This window comes from Gavialis gangeticus, unplaced genomic scaffold (genome assembly GCF_001723915.1).
Source record: "Gavialis gangeticus isolate Ggan-Ray unplaced genomic scaffold, GavGan_comp1, whole genome shotgun sequence".
In the NCBI taxonomy this organism is placed as follows: Eukaryota; Metazoa; Chordata; order Crocodylia; family Gavialidae; genus Gavialis; species Gavialis gangeticus.
Genome location: NW_017729022.1, coordinates 121,890,310 through 121,906,762, shown reverse-complemented (window position 1 = coordinate 121,906,762; position 16,453 = coordinate 121,890,310). Strand labels below are relative to the sequence as shown.

Here is a 16,453-nt window from a genome sequence, read left to right as displayed (position 1 = left end):
TTAAGACTAATTACTGTAGATTTAACAGAGCCATACACAAAGACAGCCCAAAGGGTAGAACCAAGGAGAACTGAAGTCAGCTGTGGTCTGAGCTACTAAATCCTCATGGGTGAAAGACCCATGATGACACCTGACACTTTGTATGGTACATGCCTTTGATGACTAGCTATATTTTGTTAAAAAGAACGCAAGCAAGTACAAGAGAGAAAGAGTGCGCACACACATGTGCAAGAGAGAGAGTGCAACATGAAGGGTTTGATTTTGATGACTGCTCAATTAATAGTTCCTTTGGAGTTAATGGGAGTTTTACCTATGAAAGTACAGCCAGATCCTGTTGCAGTACCTTCTTGTGGCAGCTGAGTATTTACAGCATATTTGATTATCATCTCTGCTTCAGACATTTTCCATTCCTGCTTTCCCACAGTCCAACTCTCTGGTAATTTATTAGTTTAATAGTCACTACTAGACTTTAATTGTACCCTTTTTTAATTTTTTTGTTAAAAATGTCATAAAGACACAATGAATACAAGTACTGCAGTTACATCAATACAAAAAAGCAATACAAATTAAGCATCTGAATACAAAAATACATTGCAATACATGAACACCACAATGTAACCTATCACACTAAGTCAGAATTGTGTATGTGTGAAAAATTAAATAAAAACTTTTTTGTATTAGAGAACTTAGGTATTCTCTACTTTAACAGTAATGTTCTTCTAGTTATTGACTTCACAATTTCTTCTATTTACAGTATAGAATAAAATACTTTTAAAGATATGACATTTTAACTCCGCAATAAGTGATATAGGTATCTTTTACACTAAGAATATTGACCGCATGAATAAAAACAATGTCTTACATCCACTGCTCTGAAAAGGAGGATCAACATGTTCCTCTTACATCATCTATGTATATTTCAGTTAGTAGGTTTGGCTTGGTAAGTCAGACAATCCTCGTCTTAAATAGTGTCTCTCACAGTAATGTACATCATATTGCTTGAACCTATACAATCATACAAAAGTGGCAATCATTATATCTAAATGTTGATTATGAAAGAGACAACTTACACATATACAAGGTCTTCGGAGTTGAATTCTTAATGACTTATTTACAATGAAAGTGCTTTTATCAGGTCTAACATGATACATGTCTTTTTCTACATGTCAATTAATCTCCCTGAAATTGGAAAAGTATAATATAGAAAATACCACAGCTTTGCAAACACTATAGCATACTGTATAACCGCATGTGGTTCTGAGATTAGCAGCTGAAAAGTGTTGATAATTATAATTTAAAAATAAATAAAGCATAGAGGTAAACCAGTTACAAAATAGCAGAAAACTGCAATATTCACAACAGTAAAAAGACTGAACTCAGTTGCTAACAAAATGGTGAAGCAGTTGGATCAAAGGTCTTGAAAACATCTTTCAGGGATTTATCATCCGATTCCCCATTTGGATCATTATCCTGCATTTGATTAACCTGTCCAGGCTGTCTAACTTGCCTTGGATCACTGTACTGTGGTCTGATCAATCCTGACAATGCCTGGATGGGAAGATTATGCACTGCTGGTGCAGTGCTTGAATGCTTAGCCTGAGATTTACTGATGCTATTTGCTTTATCTGAACTGGCCTCTGCTGATGCTTCGGTAGTTTTTTCCACATTTGAGGCAGCCTTCTGTGGCAATGTATCTTCTGAGAGACTAGGCTCATTTTTTACAGTGTTTTTCAGAATACTTTTTTTCTGGTTCTCTCCATTCTCTCCTGAATTACTTGGAGCAGTGTCTATTGATGAACTGTGGTCTCTTGGATCATATAAACTAATACCACTAAGTATGGAGCTTGGAGTTCCCAGTCTAACACCAGTTGATGATAGCTTGGGTGCATATGGAGGCAGAATGTCTGGGTCAGGTTTACATGTCACAGCTTCTGAGGACTGTGATGAACCAATACCAGATCTAGCTAGACGAGGGTCAAATTTTGGAGGATGAGAATCCTTTGCGATTCCATGGTGAGTGTCTGTACTAGACAGTCTATGGAGTCTGGGATCAACATTTTTTTGTAAGCGGGGATCTCCCAGTTTGCTTGAACTACTGGCATGCGACTCTGCAGATTGGTCCAAAAAGCCACTTCTGCTTGTTATGCTATTTTTCACTTTTGCTGCTAGTCTTGGGTCAGCTGGCATTGCATTTGGATGCGGATCATTTTTCAAATTCCGTAATTTATTAAGCCTCTGGTCAGCTATAAGTGGAGGAAGAGGTAAATTAATTGAAGAGACTGGGTCAGGTTTAGGTAAGGGTATTGGAAGTAGGTCTTCAGGAGCCCATACAATATGCTTAGCAAAGTTTGGTTTTATCAGGATAATATCCATTTTAATGTGGCTGAACTGTCTAAGCTGAGATCTTGGATCCCTTAATGTTACACCAGGTAAAGGTTCCAAAGGAATTAGAAAAGCTCGCTCTCTCAATTCTCTTTCCGTATCCTCTTCATCATCATCCATTCCTTTTTGTTTGACTTTAACTCCGGAATGTGTATGATGTAAATCTAACTTTGCACCTGCAACAGAAGAACTTGCATGTCCACTTTCATTAATCCTCAACATTCTAGGATCCCGTGCAAGTCTCGGGTCTAATGACGCCGATTCGGAAGGTTTTCTAGTATTTGATCTTGGAGTCGACCTCAACCTTGGGTCAACAGCTTGATTTCCTATGGCCTTTTCTTTAGCAAGCCGTGGGTCAGTAGGAACACTAAGCATATGCTGATCTGTGGAATGTTGCTGCCGATTCCTAAAATTCTCACTTTGTTTCTTTAAGGTTTTTAATATTGATTTAACACTGCTTCCCTCTTCCTCTTCACTACTGGAATACCAGTTTACATTATCATCTAAAAGAAAGCAAAAGTTATTTTAAAAACATGATCGCTAGAGGTTCAACAGACAATGCTTTGCATTTCTTGAAAAAAAAAAGTAAAATTTCTCAATAATAACTTGCATTTCTCCAATATTAAGACTTGAAAAAGGGAGAACAGCATCTTTAAACAATGATTATAGAAATGCACTTAGACAAGAGAATGGAACAAACAACTACTTTTACCTGTTAGTAACAAAAATGTAATGAGCATATTTTTAAACACATAAATCCTAGTGGAAGATATCTTTACTGTTGGTTGAAAGAGAAGAAAATTGTTTCTCCTATTTTTAAATAGAGTGTTATTGTAGCCCTGATGGTCCAGGAAATGGAGTCATAAGATCAAAGGAAAGCAGGACTGGAAGGAACCTTATAAGGTCATCTAGTCCAGAGGTTCCCAACCACTGGGCCATGGCCCTGTTATCAGGCTACGTGGTGGGTTGGCTGCCAGGTCATAGCATGAGTCCCCTGATCAGACCCCGTTTGTCTGCCTGGGTGAGTGGCTTCCAGGGTTACAGCTGAGCTTCTGGGATTAAAGCTGGACCAGCCCTGGGAGGGAAGCAGCAGGCTCTATGCGCCCCATCTCACTCCCATTGGGCCACGGTTTATAAAAGGTTGGGAACCACTGATCTAGTCCAGCTTCTGCTCAGGACAAGATCATCCCTGACTAAACCATTCCAGCCAAGTATCCATCTAACCTGCTTTTGGAAGTTCCCAGTGATAGACAATCCACAATTTCCTTAGGTAGCTGTTCCAATGCTTGACCATCTTAAAAAAAAAATCAGAAAGTTCTTCCTAATCTCCAATCTAAACTCCTCTTACTGCAGATTGAAGCCAGTGCTCCTACTCACTCCTGTCCCCTACAGCCACAGATAAAAGCCCATTTCTATCCTTTCTATAATCTCCCCTCAGCCTTCTCTTCTTCAGACTCAATAACCCTAGTTCTTATGGTCTTTTCATGCACGTCTTGCCTCCCAAGCTCCAATCATTTTTGCTGTCCTACACTGGCTGGAATCTTTTCAAGTACCCACATCCATCTTGAAGTGTGGCACCCAAAACTGGACACAACACTCCAAGTGAGGCCCCAACAGTTCTGAATATAGTGGAAAAACACTTCTCTTGATTTGCAAGTGACAATCCTGATAATACAACCCAGGATGCTGTTGCCTCATTTTGCAACAAGAAAACACATTTGGCTCATATTCAATTTATGGCAACTGTAACCGCCAGGTCTTTCTCTGCAATACTGGAGCCTAGCCAGTCATTGTCCAGTCTGCATTTCTGCATGTATTTATTCTGTCCCAAGTATACCACTTTGCACCTGTCTTTGGTGAATTTCATTTGACCTGTGCCAGAGCATTTCTCTATTCTACTCAGGTCACTCTGGATCCTAGCCCTACTCTCTGGAGTATCTATCTAGAACATCAACCAACTTGGTGTTGTTTGCAGATTTGGAAAGTGTACTCAATCCCATCATCTAAATCATTTACAAAATTATTACACAATAGCAGACCCAGGACAGACCCATGAGGAACACCCCTTATACCGCATTAAGCAATTGATATTAAGGTGGGGATTTAACTATAGAGCACCAGACCAGGAGGATGTGGTGGATGAGGATTTTTTCAAACAGCTAGTGCAAGTTTCCGATCACAGGCCCTGGTTCTCATGGGAGACTTCAGTCACCCTGACATCTGCTGGGAGGGCAATACAACAGTGCACAGGCAATCCAGGAAGTTTTTGGAGAGTGCTGGGGACAACTTCCTGGTGCAAGTGCTGGAGTGGCCAACTGAGGCCATGCTTTTCTTGACTTGCTGCTTACAAACAGGGAAGAATTAATGAGGAATGTAGTAGTGGATGGCAACCTGGGCAGCAGCGACCATAAGATGATTGAGTTCAGGACCCTGAAGAAGCAAAGGAAGGAGAGCAGTGGCTTAAGGACCGTGGACTTCTGAAAAGCAGACTTTGACTTGCTCGGGGAACTCATGGGCAGGATCCCCTAAGAGGCCACTCTGAGGAGGAGAGTCGTCCAGGAAAGTTGGCAAAGAAGTCTCACTGAGTGCAGGAACAAACCATCCTGATGTATAGGAAGGTCCCAGATGACTGGAAAAGGGCAAATATAGTGCCAATATTTAAGAAAGGGAACTAGGTGGATCCAGGGAACTACAGACCAGTCACACTCATCTCAGTCCTTGGAAAAATCATACAACAGGTCCTCAATGAATCCATTTCTAAGCACCTGGAGGAGCAGGTGATTAGTCAGCACAGATTCACCAAGGGCAAGTCATGCTTGACCAACCTGACTGCCTTCTATGAGATGACTGGCTCTGTGGATATGGGGAGACCAGTGGATATGACTTCAGCAAGCGTTTTGATATAGTCTTCCACAACATTTTTTCAGGCAAGCTAAGAAAGTATGGGTTGGATGAATGGGCTGTAATGTGGATAGAAAACTGGCTGGAGAGAGTAGTAGTCAATGGATCGATGTCTACTTGGCAGCCAGTATCACCAAGTAGAGTGTCCCAGGGTTCCGTCTTGGGGCAGGTTTTGTTCAATGTCTTCATCAATGACCTGGAGGATAGGATGGAGTTCACCCTCAGCAAGCTTGCTGATGACACCAAGCTGAGTGGGGAGCAGTAGATGTGCAGGAGGGTAGGGCTAGGATTCAGAGAGACCTTGACAAATTGCAATATTGGACCAAAAGATCTCTCATGAAGTTCAATAAGGACAAGTGCAAAGTCCTGCACTTACGATGGAACAATCCCATGCACCAGTACAGGCTGGGGGCTGAACGGTTGGGCAGCAGCTCTGCAGAAAAGAACTTGGGGGTTACAGTGGACAATAAGCTGAACATTGAGCTAGCAGTGTGTCCTTGTTGCCAAGAAGGCTAACAGCACACTGGACTGCATTGGTAGGTGTTTTGCCAGCAGGTCAAGGAAAGTGATTACTGCCCTCTATTCAGCACTGGTGAGGCCACATATAGAGTACTGTGTTCAGTTTTGGGCCCTTCACTACAGAAAGGAAGTGGGCAAATTGAAGAGAGTCCAGTGGAGGGCAACAAAAATGGTTAAGGGCCTAGGACACATCACTTCTGAGGAGAGGCTGAGGGAACTGGAAAAGAGAAGACTGAGAGCAGACTTAATAGCAGCCTTCAACTACATGAAGAGGATGGAGCTAGACTGTTCTCAGTGGTGGCAGATGACAGAACAAGGAGCAATGGTTTCAAGTTGCAGCAAGAGAAGTTTAGGTAAGATATTAGGAAAAACTCTCTCACAAGGAGGGTGCTAAAACACTGGAACAGGTTACCCAGAGAGGCTGTGGACTCTCCATCCTTGGAGGTTTTTAAGACCTGGGTAGACAAAGCCTTGACTGGGATGATCTAATTGGGGATGGTCCTGCTTTGATTCAGAGGTTGGATTAGATGACTTCCTGAGGTCCCTTGCAACCCTGATTTTCTGTGATTCTATAATTGATGACTACTCATTTAATATAACAACCCAATCAGTTATGAATCCACCTTACACTACTTTCATCTAGTCTGTATTTCCTTTGCTTCTTAATGAGAATATTGTGAGAGAGTGTCCAGCCCCATTTCTCTGATTCTATAACTTAAAAGCATCTAGCTTCTTTACGTAATCCCTAACCTGATCTGCCATTAGTCTAGGCCAGTGTTTCTCAGCCAGGGTGCTGGCGGACCCTGGAGTGCTGCCAGATCCTTTGAAGGGTGCTGCAAGGTGGGAAGAGATAAGTGAAGTATTAGAAGATAAGCAGATAAGCTAGGCAGACAAACCAGGCTCAAGTTTATCCCTGCCCGGATGATCTTTCATTCCTACTGCCCAGCCACTGCGTAAGGAGGTAAGCACTGTAATATAGAAATTCACTTCTGAAATTGGATGCCACTCCATTAACAAAAGTTATGGAGGTGTGCCTTGAGTCCAAAAAGTTTGAATACCATTGCTCTAGGTTGTTTGCCTCCTTCCCTCTCTTTGCTGTCAACTGGTCTCATCATCTGGTAGCTGCCCGTATTTGTGAAAACCAAAGTAAAAAACATATTCAATACTTTAGCTTTATCTGCATCTTCTGTAACTAAACTACCTTTTGCAGATAGTTTGCTCCTGTACTCTTGAGCCACCTTAAAGTATGGCTAGCTCTCCTAGACTCCCTTTTCCCTCAGACTTGTCTCCTGAGGGACCCTGCCCACCAGTTCCCTGAGTCTGTTCAAGTCAGTATTTCTGAAGTTCACCGTCCTTATTCTGCTACTCTCTTTCCTTCCTCCCCTTGGGATCCTGAAATCCATCATTTTATCATTGTTTCACCCAAGTTACTGCTCAGAAAGAAGGGTGAATTGGTTGACAATGTAAAGATGAAAAGTAAGTCAAGAGGAGTTTTCCCCCTCACTGGCTTCTCTACCATCTGTATTGAACGGTTATGCCCAATACATATAATGAATCTGCTGGACTGTTTGTGCACCGCTATGCTTCCTTCCTAACAGATACCCCAATAATAAAAGTCTCCCATGAGAAAGCTTTTACAGTTTCACAGAAGTTTAGGGCTGGAAGGTACCTCGTGAGATCGTCAGATCCAGTCCTGCTCCTCTGGGCAGGAAAGACTGTTGGGGTCAAACATCCCCAGCAGGGTGTGTATCCAGTCTCCTTTTGAAGAACTCCAGGGTAGGTGCCTGCACCACCCCTGCTGGGAATCTATTCCACAGTCCGATCACACGAACCTTGAAGTTTTTCCTTATATCCAGTCTGAAATCTCCTTCTAGGAGTTTATGACAATTTGGATTTCTTTTCTTTGCAAAAAGAAATACAAACTTTTCCTAGAAATGCCTTGCCCTATTCTTGCTGTCATATGCCAGAATATGGCACTGAAACCATGAGACTATATACACATTATTTCTATTCAGTTGTACACCTCTGTTCACTCAGCCTCTTGGAGAATGTAGCATACAGAAATGGAGTATGGTTTCCTGCTGTGTACTGCCTATCAATTAGAGCAGCGGTCAATCCAGCCAATGGATCTGGTCTGCAGATATGAGGCTTCACTAGGAGGGGATTCTCCCATGCTGCAGCAGCAAGAAACGGTGGTGGTGGGTGCTTCTCCTCCTCCCTCCCCCACTCCGTGGTACAGTGGGAAAGAAGGATACAGACCACTGAACTAGAGGAAGTGTCACACCACCCGTGGTCCAATACTTCACAGAATAATCCAAATGTGAAGGAAAAGTAAAAAATTAGCAGAGAGAAAAATATCTTATTTTACATGATTTAATGTTGATTTTAGTGTCAGGGAATGTTAGGTGAATCTTGTTAACAATGTAAAAACAAGCCTCTAATCTAATGAGTAAGCTAGACAGCTTAGAGGGGCAAGCATATCCACAACAAGTTTGCTCTTTTTTCTTCCTCGTCTGCTCATAGGACTTGTATCCATTACATAGATTCATAGATGTTTGGGTTGGAGGGGACTGAAGTAGATCATGGAGTCCGACCCCCTGCCCTGGGTGGGAAAGAGTGCACATCTTGCCTTCTCTTTAAGATCCCCGAAGTAGGGGAGTGCACTACCTCCCTTGGAAGCCCATTCCAGATTCTGGCTACTCTTACTGTAAATAAGTTCTTCCTGATGTCTAACCTAAATCTGCTGCCTGTCAGTTTGTGGCTGTTGTTCCTAGTTACTCCAAGGGGTGCCCTGGTAAACAGAGCATCTCCTATTCCTTGCTGCCCCCCTCACCCTCTGATGAATTTGTAGATGGTCACAAGATCACCTCTCTGCCTTCTCTTGCAGAGGCTGAAGAGATCCAGGTCTCTCAATCTCTCCTCATAGGGCTTTGCTTGCAGGCCCCTAACCATATGAGTGGCCTTTCTCTGAACACTTTTGAGGTTGTCCACATCCCTCTTGAAGTACAGTGCAAAAAACTGGGCCACCTTATCAAGCTAGTTAACAATATCCCAAAAAACTTTAGACAAAGAGTGACTCTACTTTGAAAAGTGACTAAAAATGCATATACTCTCATTTATTTTCAGAGTTCTTTCTGCTTACCTTACTGACTCAACTGAGTAACAGCTGCATTCTATTCATAGTCTTACATCCACAAAACTGTTAAATAAATTCAGATTGCAGCAACTCCATTATCAGCAACGTCTGAGCACCAAATGTTCTAATTTCTCTCCATATCCTAGGCTGAATTTTTGTCACTGGAAGTGGCAGTAAGCATTTTTATGTTTAAACTGAAGATCTGTTATAGAAGTGATGGGAGAACCGTAAATATGTCTTTTTTAATGCTCATTTTTAGAGCATAACAACTTTTAAAACTGAAGGCAACCTGTACACAGAAATCATGAAATTCACAGATAAATCTTTTATCTTTCAAATGAAAAGGAAGACTTATTTAAGAGTGCACACACACACACACAAACCCCTACCAGAATAAATTGGGAAAGAAAGTGAAGTTAACTTCTTCAGCTGAAATTTTAAAGGGATCGTATATAGGCTTAGCGTTATTAAAGTGTTTTCAGAGTAAGAATGGGTATGCTATATTCTGAAACAGACTACACGTTACCTTCTTCCTTGCTCATTGTCCTCTGAACCTGACTGCTGACTGATTCTCCATCTTCTTGTTGTTTTTGACTAAGTCTCACAAAAAGGGCTTTCTGCATTGCTGGAAGAAAATCTGGTACATTAATAGCTGGTTTATGGCCTGCTTTACTGATGCAATCTGACTCACTTCCACTCTTATGTGAATCCTGAGCAATAAGGTGAACTGGATGATCTGTAAAATCTCCATGCCATGCTCCATCTGCATATGCAAAAACAACACATAATTAGCTGATGTGTTGGCATTAAGAAGCCAGTGGCAAATTAAAGAACACTGTTAACTTTGAAGTAAATTATAGGCAACCATTTGGCTAATACTTCCTTCAGTGACTGTTCTTGTGTTTTGATATTTTAATACTTCAGAAAAAAGAAATCTTTCACCAAGAAACAAGATTTTAAATCACAGACTTACCACCACTGTTGCTGGTTGGCTGAAAGTTATGTACAGCTTGATGAGAATAGTAATTGTCATAGAAATCAGCTGGATTCTGAATAGACTCATAACCAATATTCTGCTGCCGTTCACCTGGAATCTGTTGATATGGTGCACCCGCTGGACAATGATTCTCTCTGGGCATGTTTACCATATGTCCTTGAACTCCTGGAGTGTTGTATGATGCACCAATTCCTGGCGGTGTTAAAGGTGGACCAGCTTGCTGTGCTTGGATAGGCATGCCAACTTGACTTTGTGGTCCTAAAAAGCCTGGCAGAACAGGCTGTAAAGGTGGGCTCTGAGGCATCGCTGGACCTTGAGGCCCTGAACACTGATGATGCCCAGGCGAACCTGGGTGCATTGCTGGTCCGTTATGTCCTTGTGACATACTGGGTCCAGGCCCTGGACTTGACCCTGGATTATACATGTGCTGAGAATGTGGGTCACTTCCCTGAAATGGTGGCCTTGGTGGAGATGCACTGTTATAGAAAGTTGGTGGCCTGTGTGTAGAAAATTAAGAGGTTAAATTTTGAACCTAAAGACACTGATAACTTATTATTCCATTATTCTTTAGAGATGTCTCTTTACATTTTCTGTAGTCTAAAGTTTAGATGAAATTGATAAGAACAGATTAAGGAACTAGGTCTTGCTCCTGAATTCTGGGACACAGATTTCTTTTGGAGATATATGCTGGCAGCAGGAGGGTAGGGAGGGAAGGGGACACAACAGGGTGGCTGTATTAATCCCTATGCTGCTGCTGTTTGTTCCACTGCTGGAGTGTGGTCTGGGTCCAGGTCCGGCCCAAAAAGCTGAGCACTTTTGAGACCCCTACTATGGACCATTTTAAAACTTACTTTTTTCCAATTTTGTGTGCTAAATCCACAGTTGGTTTCACAACTATTTCAAACAGAGATGGAATTTTCTTGAAGTCACCAGAAGGATCTTGAAAACCTTCTGCATCAGGATCAGAAAATGAGAACTGCTCTGGTGGTGTTGGTAAAAGCCCAACTCCTGGAGGTGGTTTAGGAAGAGGAACTATACCACGCTTTCTGAGCTCCTCCAGCTCTTTTTCATCTTCATTTTGTGGTTCTTCTTCCGTATTCAAAACCTAAAACAAGGAAATGCAATTAAAACTGGGCACATCTACACAAGATGCTTTACTGTGCAGCAGACTAATTTTCTGCACAGCAGAGTGTTACTGTCCAGACACGTACAGCTATGAGGGCACACAAAACTAATTAACTTTGCAGCAAGGTAGTCTTGTAAAATACAAGTACCACCCTGCAGCAGCATTTTTTTTGTGAGCAGCAGCACACATGTAGATGCTGCCTTGGCTGGCTGGGGCACAGGATGCTTCAGTGCAGGGTTAGCTGGCAGGCACCCTGGGCTATGTGTTCCCCCGTCTCCATGTGCCGCTCTGCAACTGGTTGGGGTGCAGTGTGCCTCAGTGCAGAGACTGCCTGCTGGCTAGCCCTGTCCTGAGGCAACCTTTGCCTCAGCCAGCTCCCCTGCAGCTGACTCCCTGGCTTCCCTGCCAGCCCAGATCCCTCCAACCAGGCTCCAGGTGGTGCTCATGAATAAACTGCAAAAAGCAATACGCTCCAGAGTTTTTTGCTCCTGGGCACACATGTAGACGTGTCCCCTGATTACACTAACCATGTGCTACAATTAACATTTCAAAGTAGCACTACATTTTACGTTTAGATGTAATTCTAAAGGTATATCAACTATATCGCCTTTCTTTTGAGTTTGTTATTAATGGATCATAAATTTCCCATTAAAATTTTCTTCCAGGTCAGTGGCAAAGCACAAGGGATTAAACCATTTCTACAATTAGGAACAGAAAATTTTAAGATGTTCATGGCCTTTGATTAGTTAATTTAAATGGTGGAAGAAAATAAAATGTTCTAAAAAACAATTAAAAAACCAATCAGTTATAAAATGTTAAAATGTTCTAAAAAACAATTCCAACAAAAAAATCAGTTCCAAAGAAGAATGCATTTAAAAATAAGAGTACAAGGATACTGACGAAGAAGAGGAGGCAAAAAGGAGTGGTATAAGAGGGGGAAAAAATGAAAGGGGGGAAAAAGGAGAATACATAGTGTTGTATGTGGTTACAGAGCCAAACCTTAAGGATAGGATTTGCTAAGTGAACTAGGAATATTAAATATCACTGGAGTTGAGCACCTCTCTCTCCAAGACCCCCTAAAAATTCCACCCTAAACGTAGCCCAATTGCCTACCTCTCACTTGAGGAAAAGAATATTTGCTTACTTTGACATTACTTACCTTATCCAGTAGTTCTTTCGTTTCTGCAGTTAGTGGAGCATGAGAAAATTTACATTTATCTCCTTGATAGCATTTTGCTCCTGTATGATAGAACTTGCAAGGAAATTCATGTAAGCAGAAACTATTAAGGATTCTAACAAATAACAACATCTGATTTGTGTACGTTTGAACAATTTCACAAAATTAATTTTCAGATAGAATTTAACTGCCCCTAAATATTTATCCTCTCCAGAATCATAAAGTAAACAGTACTACAAGCTAACAGTTTACCATTTAATTTTCTTTGATGCCACATTAATAACTGATTTACTTTGTTATCACTCTACTTTTGATAAGACTTTAAGTACTGTAGTTAAAAATCAGAAGTCCCAATTCTTCAATAAAAAGCCACATGGAGCCCTTAAAACAAGAAAAATAAGCTAAATCTATTATAAAAATGCATTTAACTCACCCAACGCCCCAAATCATCCCCCTGCACCTAGCTTTAAGTCTATTAATCTTTTACCATATGTATTAAGTCCATCAAATTCATGGTATTAATAGTTTACGATCACAGGTACAATTTGTATAACAAATTATACCTGTGGTGTAAAATGCTATTAAATCAGAATAAAAGTGTTTTACATCTGCTTTATAACTATCCCATTCCTTCTGTGGGGTGTCAAATAGACAGGCAATGTTTTTAAAAAACACTCATTTTTAAGAGTTCTTATTTTTAGTCTTCCAATAATACCATGAAGGAACCAAGATTTAGTAGTACATTATATATTTTTGTCATCTAGTATGCTTTTCATAAAAACAAGAAATGATTTGTGGCACAGGAAACTTGTGCACAAACTAATATTCAGATTTTTTTTGTTTTTATACAACAAGTTCCAGCCCTCAGAATAAGATCGGTAAAGAAACCACAGAAGTCTGTAACTATAATGGAATTTGTAGGCACCTTTTTGAATACAACTTTTCTCATGTCCAAATTCCCATCATTGGTTGTAGTAACAGTTACAATTCTACACAGAGACCATTTACAGCATATCACAGTAAAGTAACTAAAGGAAAAATCAGATTATGATAAATGATATAATAATATATTTTATATTTATATAAAACTCGATTCAGAATTTAATACAAGTACAGTTTTGCTGAAGGATATTATGCATATAAATGCAATTTTCTCCTTTGGTACAATAACCCTGTATGTAAAACTTGCAGATCTCCTTTTTCTTTTCTATTTCTGCATCATGATCAAATTTACATTGGTCTCCCTGTGAACAATGAGAGAGAGAGACAGACAGACAGACAGGTGGACAGAAACACGTTATTAATTTTAAATGTCGACTCATTCCATTTCATATTCTAACAACAAAGCTTTCCTCATTAGCCAATTCTGAGATTTTCTTTAATAACATACATACAAATGTTTATTAAGCACGTTGATTTTCCTCAAATTCCAAAAACAACTGAATAAAGAGGCCATTTAACACAGAATAATGGTTCTAGGTCAGCACTCCGAAGACTATGTACCAGTGGTCTGTGGAGAAATGGCTGGCCCCATACTCAAAATCATGGTTGGCAAGGGAAAACTATACAGTGGAGCTGCATCTTACGCAGGGGTTAGGTTCTAAAGTCAGCACGTAAAGCGAAAATCGTGTACAGTCAAAATATATTGTCCCAGGGACAGCGAGAGGAGGGACTGGGAAGCCCTGCCCCACCCCACCCGTGATGTGTATGCATGTGAGGCGCAGCATGGGAAAAAACATGAGGGAACAGCAGAGGGAACAGCTCACTCATTGAGCGGAATGGCAGGCAGAATCGCCCGCACTATTTAAATTAATACATTGTTAAATTGTTAAATAAATTGTTAAATAAGCTGAGCGCGTATAGTTGAATTCACGTAAGTTAAATGCGCGTATGATGCAACTCCACTGTATACAGAAGTTCCATGCACTGGTTTAACCTAACTAGAGTAAATTTAATACTACGTAGATCCAGGTTTATCTTAAACTGAGTTCTGCAATTTTAGACTGGTTTGTGCCCATGGAACTTCTGCACAGTTACAGGTTTAGACTGACTGTTGGTTACTGAGACCAGATCTGTAAGCATAAGGTCAGCACTGGGACAAGTCAAGTCTAAATCGGGCTGCCATTCTGAACCTGATTTAGCCTCCCCAAACGCCTGTACTTAGTCAAAGAGACAAAGTTTACAATCATGAAAACACATAAAATGGCAAGCCTCCAAATTCATAGAGAAACTAGAAATAAGTAGCATAAAAATATATTTTTGATACACAAAAATCAGCCAGTAGGCAAATACTGATTATTTTCATAATGTGTTTCAGATTTCTATAACCCCTCTTATAATTGATTCAAAGATTAGGTTCAGTATCAGAGGATTACACTGCGTTGTACTCTGAATTTCACAATGATGCAGCAGCACAATACAAAATCCCTATGCAATGGCAGGCTATTATGCTATAGATTAAAGCACAGACTAATTCAATTTATCTCCTTCCTGCTGCTTAACATCTCTTGGCTGGAAGATGACAGCAGTTTTGCTTGGGTGCTTCTTTTAAATATTTTTCCTTCTTAAACTGAAGAAAATACTTTTTTCTCCACAGTTAAAGCAATGCTTTTAATATGTCTCAAAATCTATAATACCCAAAAGTAGATTTTAAAATTCAATCTATTTACATATTGCCTCTGCCCAAAATAAGCATACATGTATATTACCCAATGTTACCCACTGCATATTACCCAATGTTAATGATGCCTAATACACAGCTATATTTATTGTACACACTAGTATGGAAACAATAATGTATCACTTTTATATGACATCAATTCTTTAATAAAACAAGATGAAGCCATTTCCACTCCCCTAGCATTTTTCCTAATATTTCATTTACATATTTTGGCAAAGAATATTAATGCAAAAAAAGTAACATAAAAGTTTTCCTGTTATTAGCTAAACAGAAATGGAAAGTCAATCTTTTTATTCTACCTCAAGTGATCCATAATGAAGGAAAGTATGTATTTACCTTAATACATCTCCCCTCAAGAAAATATTTACAAATTTGTTTTCCTTTGTGTTCCACTGTGTGTTGATTTATGAATTCTTGACTCATATTCACCCATTTCTTCACTGGTTTGCCATCCTATAAGAGACAACGCACACATTTTTATGTGCACATACTATTTACACACTGAGCACACTTGAAAAATAATTACAGTATTTTGAGCAGTTGTTTTTCCAAAATGGAGCATGACTCTCAATATAATCATTATACATCATGGTTTCAGGCCTCAGTACAGATTGCTGTACAAAGTTCACAAAAAGAGCTTCTTTTCTCCTATAATGTTAAGTAAAACTAAATATGCACGTATCAATTTTTAGGGTGGAGATAGTGGGTGTTCTGTTATAAATGCAACCAAGTTAGAAGCTTCTTTCTAATATAATGAAGATTTGTATATCTCAGTTTAGGAAACCAATGCAGGAAAAAATAAATCTAGATTTACTGTGCATAAGGTGGATATTGTATTTCTTGTAATAACTGTTTAAATTGAACAATGTGCTTCTTGAGGGGGAAGGAATGAGTGGGTTTTGGGGACAGCCACAGCTCTCAAATCCACAGATTCTTCTTTTATGGAGGTAATGAATGGAGGCAGGGAGGGATGGGATGGAAAGCTGGGTTGAGTTAAGTTGGGCCACAGGGGGATGCTCTTCTAGACTAGAGGCACGAGTGGGTGGGGTGAAGTAGAATGTTTGGAATTTGGAGACACTGGGGAGGGGTTGGGCTGATTATGCTACCATATTTAATTTTTTCCCCTGTAAGTTAGTTTCTCTTTTACTGTACGCTGCCCCAAAAAAGCTCAAGACAGGGCAGCATATAAATCTAATAAACAATCAAATAAATGCACTCATGAACAAACACACAAATAAAGAATTCTAGCTGTATTAACAGCTTGTAGTCAACCAGTAGGAGTCAAATCCCAACCCTTCCTACATATATACTTAAGTAAGCTGTTAGTGATGGTATTTTCATGTTAAAGAGGAAAATGAGAGATATGATTCTATGATGGGGACAATGCTAATGAGGACTTCCTTTTCAGATACTATCCCAGCCTCAGGATCTTCCTCTCCAGACAGAATATTTCCTAAAACTCAGATTATCTGTTCCCACTTCTCATCCCAGATTGACAATAGTCCACGAGGCCCATCGCAGAGCTGTTCCCCTCA

The 16,453-nt window shown here is 40.2% G+C and overlaps 1 protein-coding gene across 2 annotated transcripts in view; it reads right to left on the bottom strand.

The window, feature by feature from the left end:
- Positions 1 to 463: 463 nt before the first annotated feature.
- ZC3H6 (zinc finger CCCH-type containing 6) overlaps positions 464 to 16,453 on the bottom strand; it is a 75,123-nt gene continuing 59,133 nt past the window's right edge. For both annotated transcript variants that reach the window (XM_019516116.1, XM_019516115.1), the window contains exons 6-12: positions 15,255 to 15,371; positions 13,371 to 13,482; positions 12,221 to 12,330; positions 10,787 to 11,040; positions 9,912 to 10,432; positions 9,465 to 9,701; positions 464 to 2,885 (exon numbers count right to left, since the gene is read on the bottom strand). In XM_019516116.1, the coding sequence (XP_019371661.1) occupies positions 1,384 to 2,885; positions 9,465 to 9,701; positions 9,912 to 10,432; positions 10,787 to 11,040; positions 12,221 to 12,330; positions 13,371 to 13,482; positions 15,255 to 15,371 (2,853 nt within the window). In that variant the 3' untranslated portion in view covers positions 464 to 1,383. The remainder of the gene's footprint in view (positions 2,886 to 9,464; positions 9,702 to 9,911; positions 10,433 to 10,786; positions 11,041 to 12,220; positions 12,331 to 13,370; positions 13,483 to 15,254; positions 15,372 to 16,453) is intronic.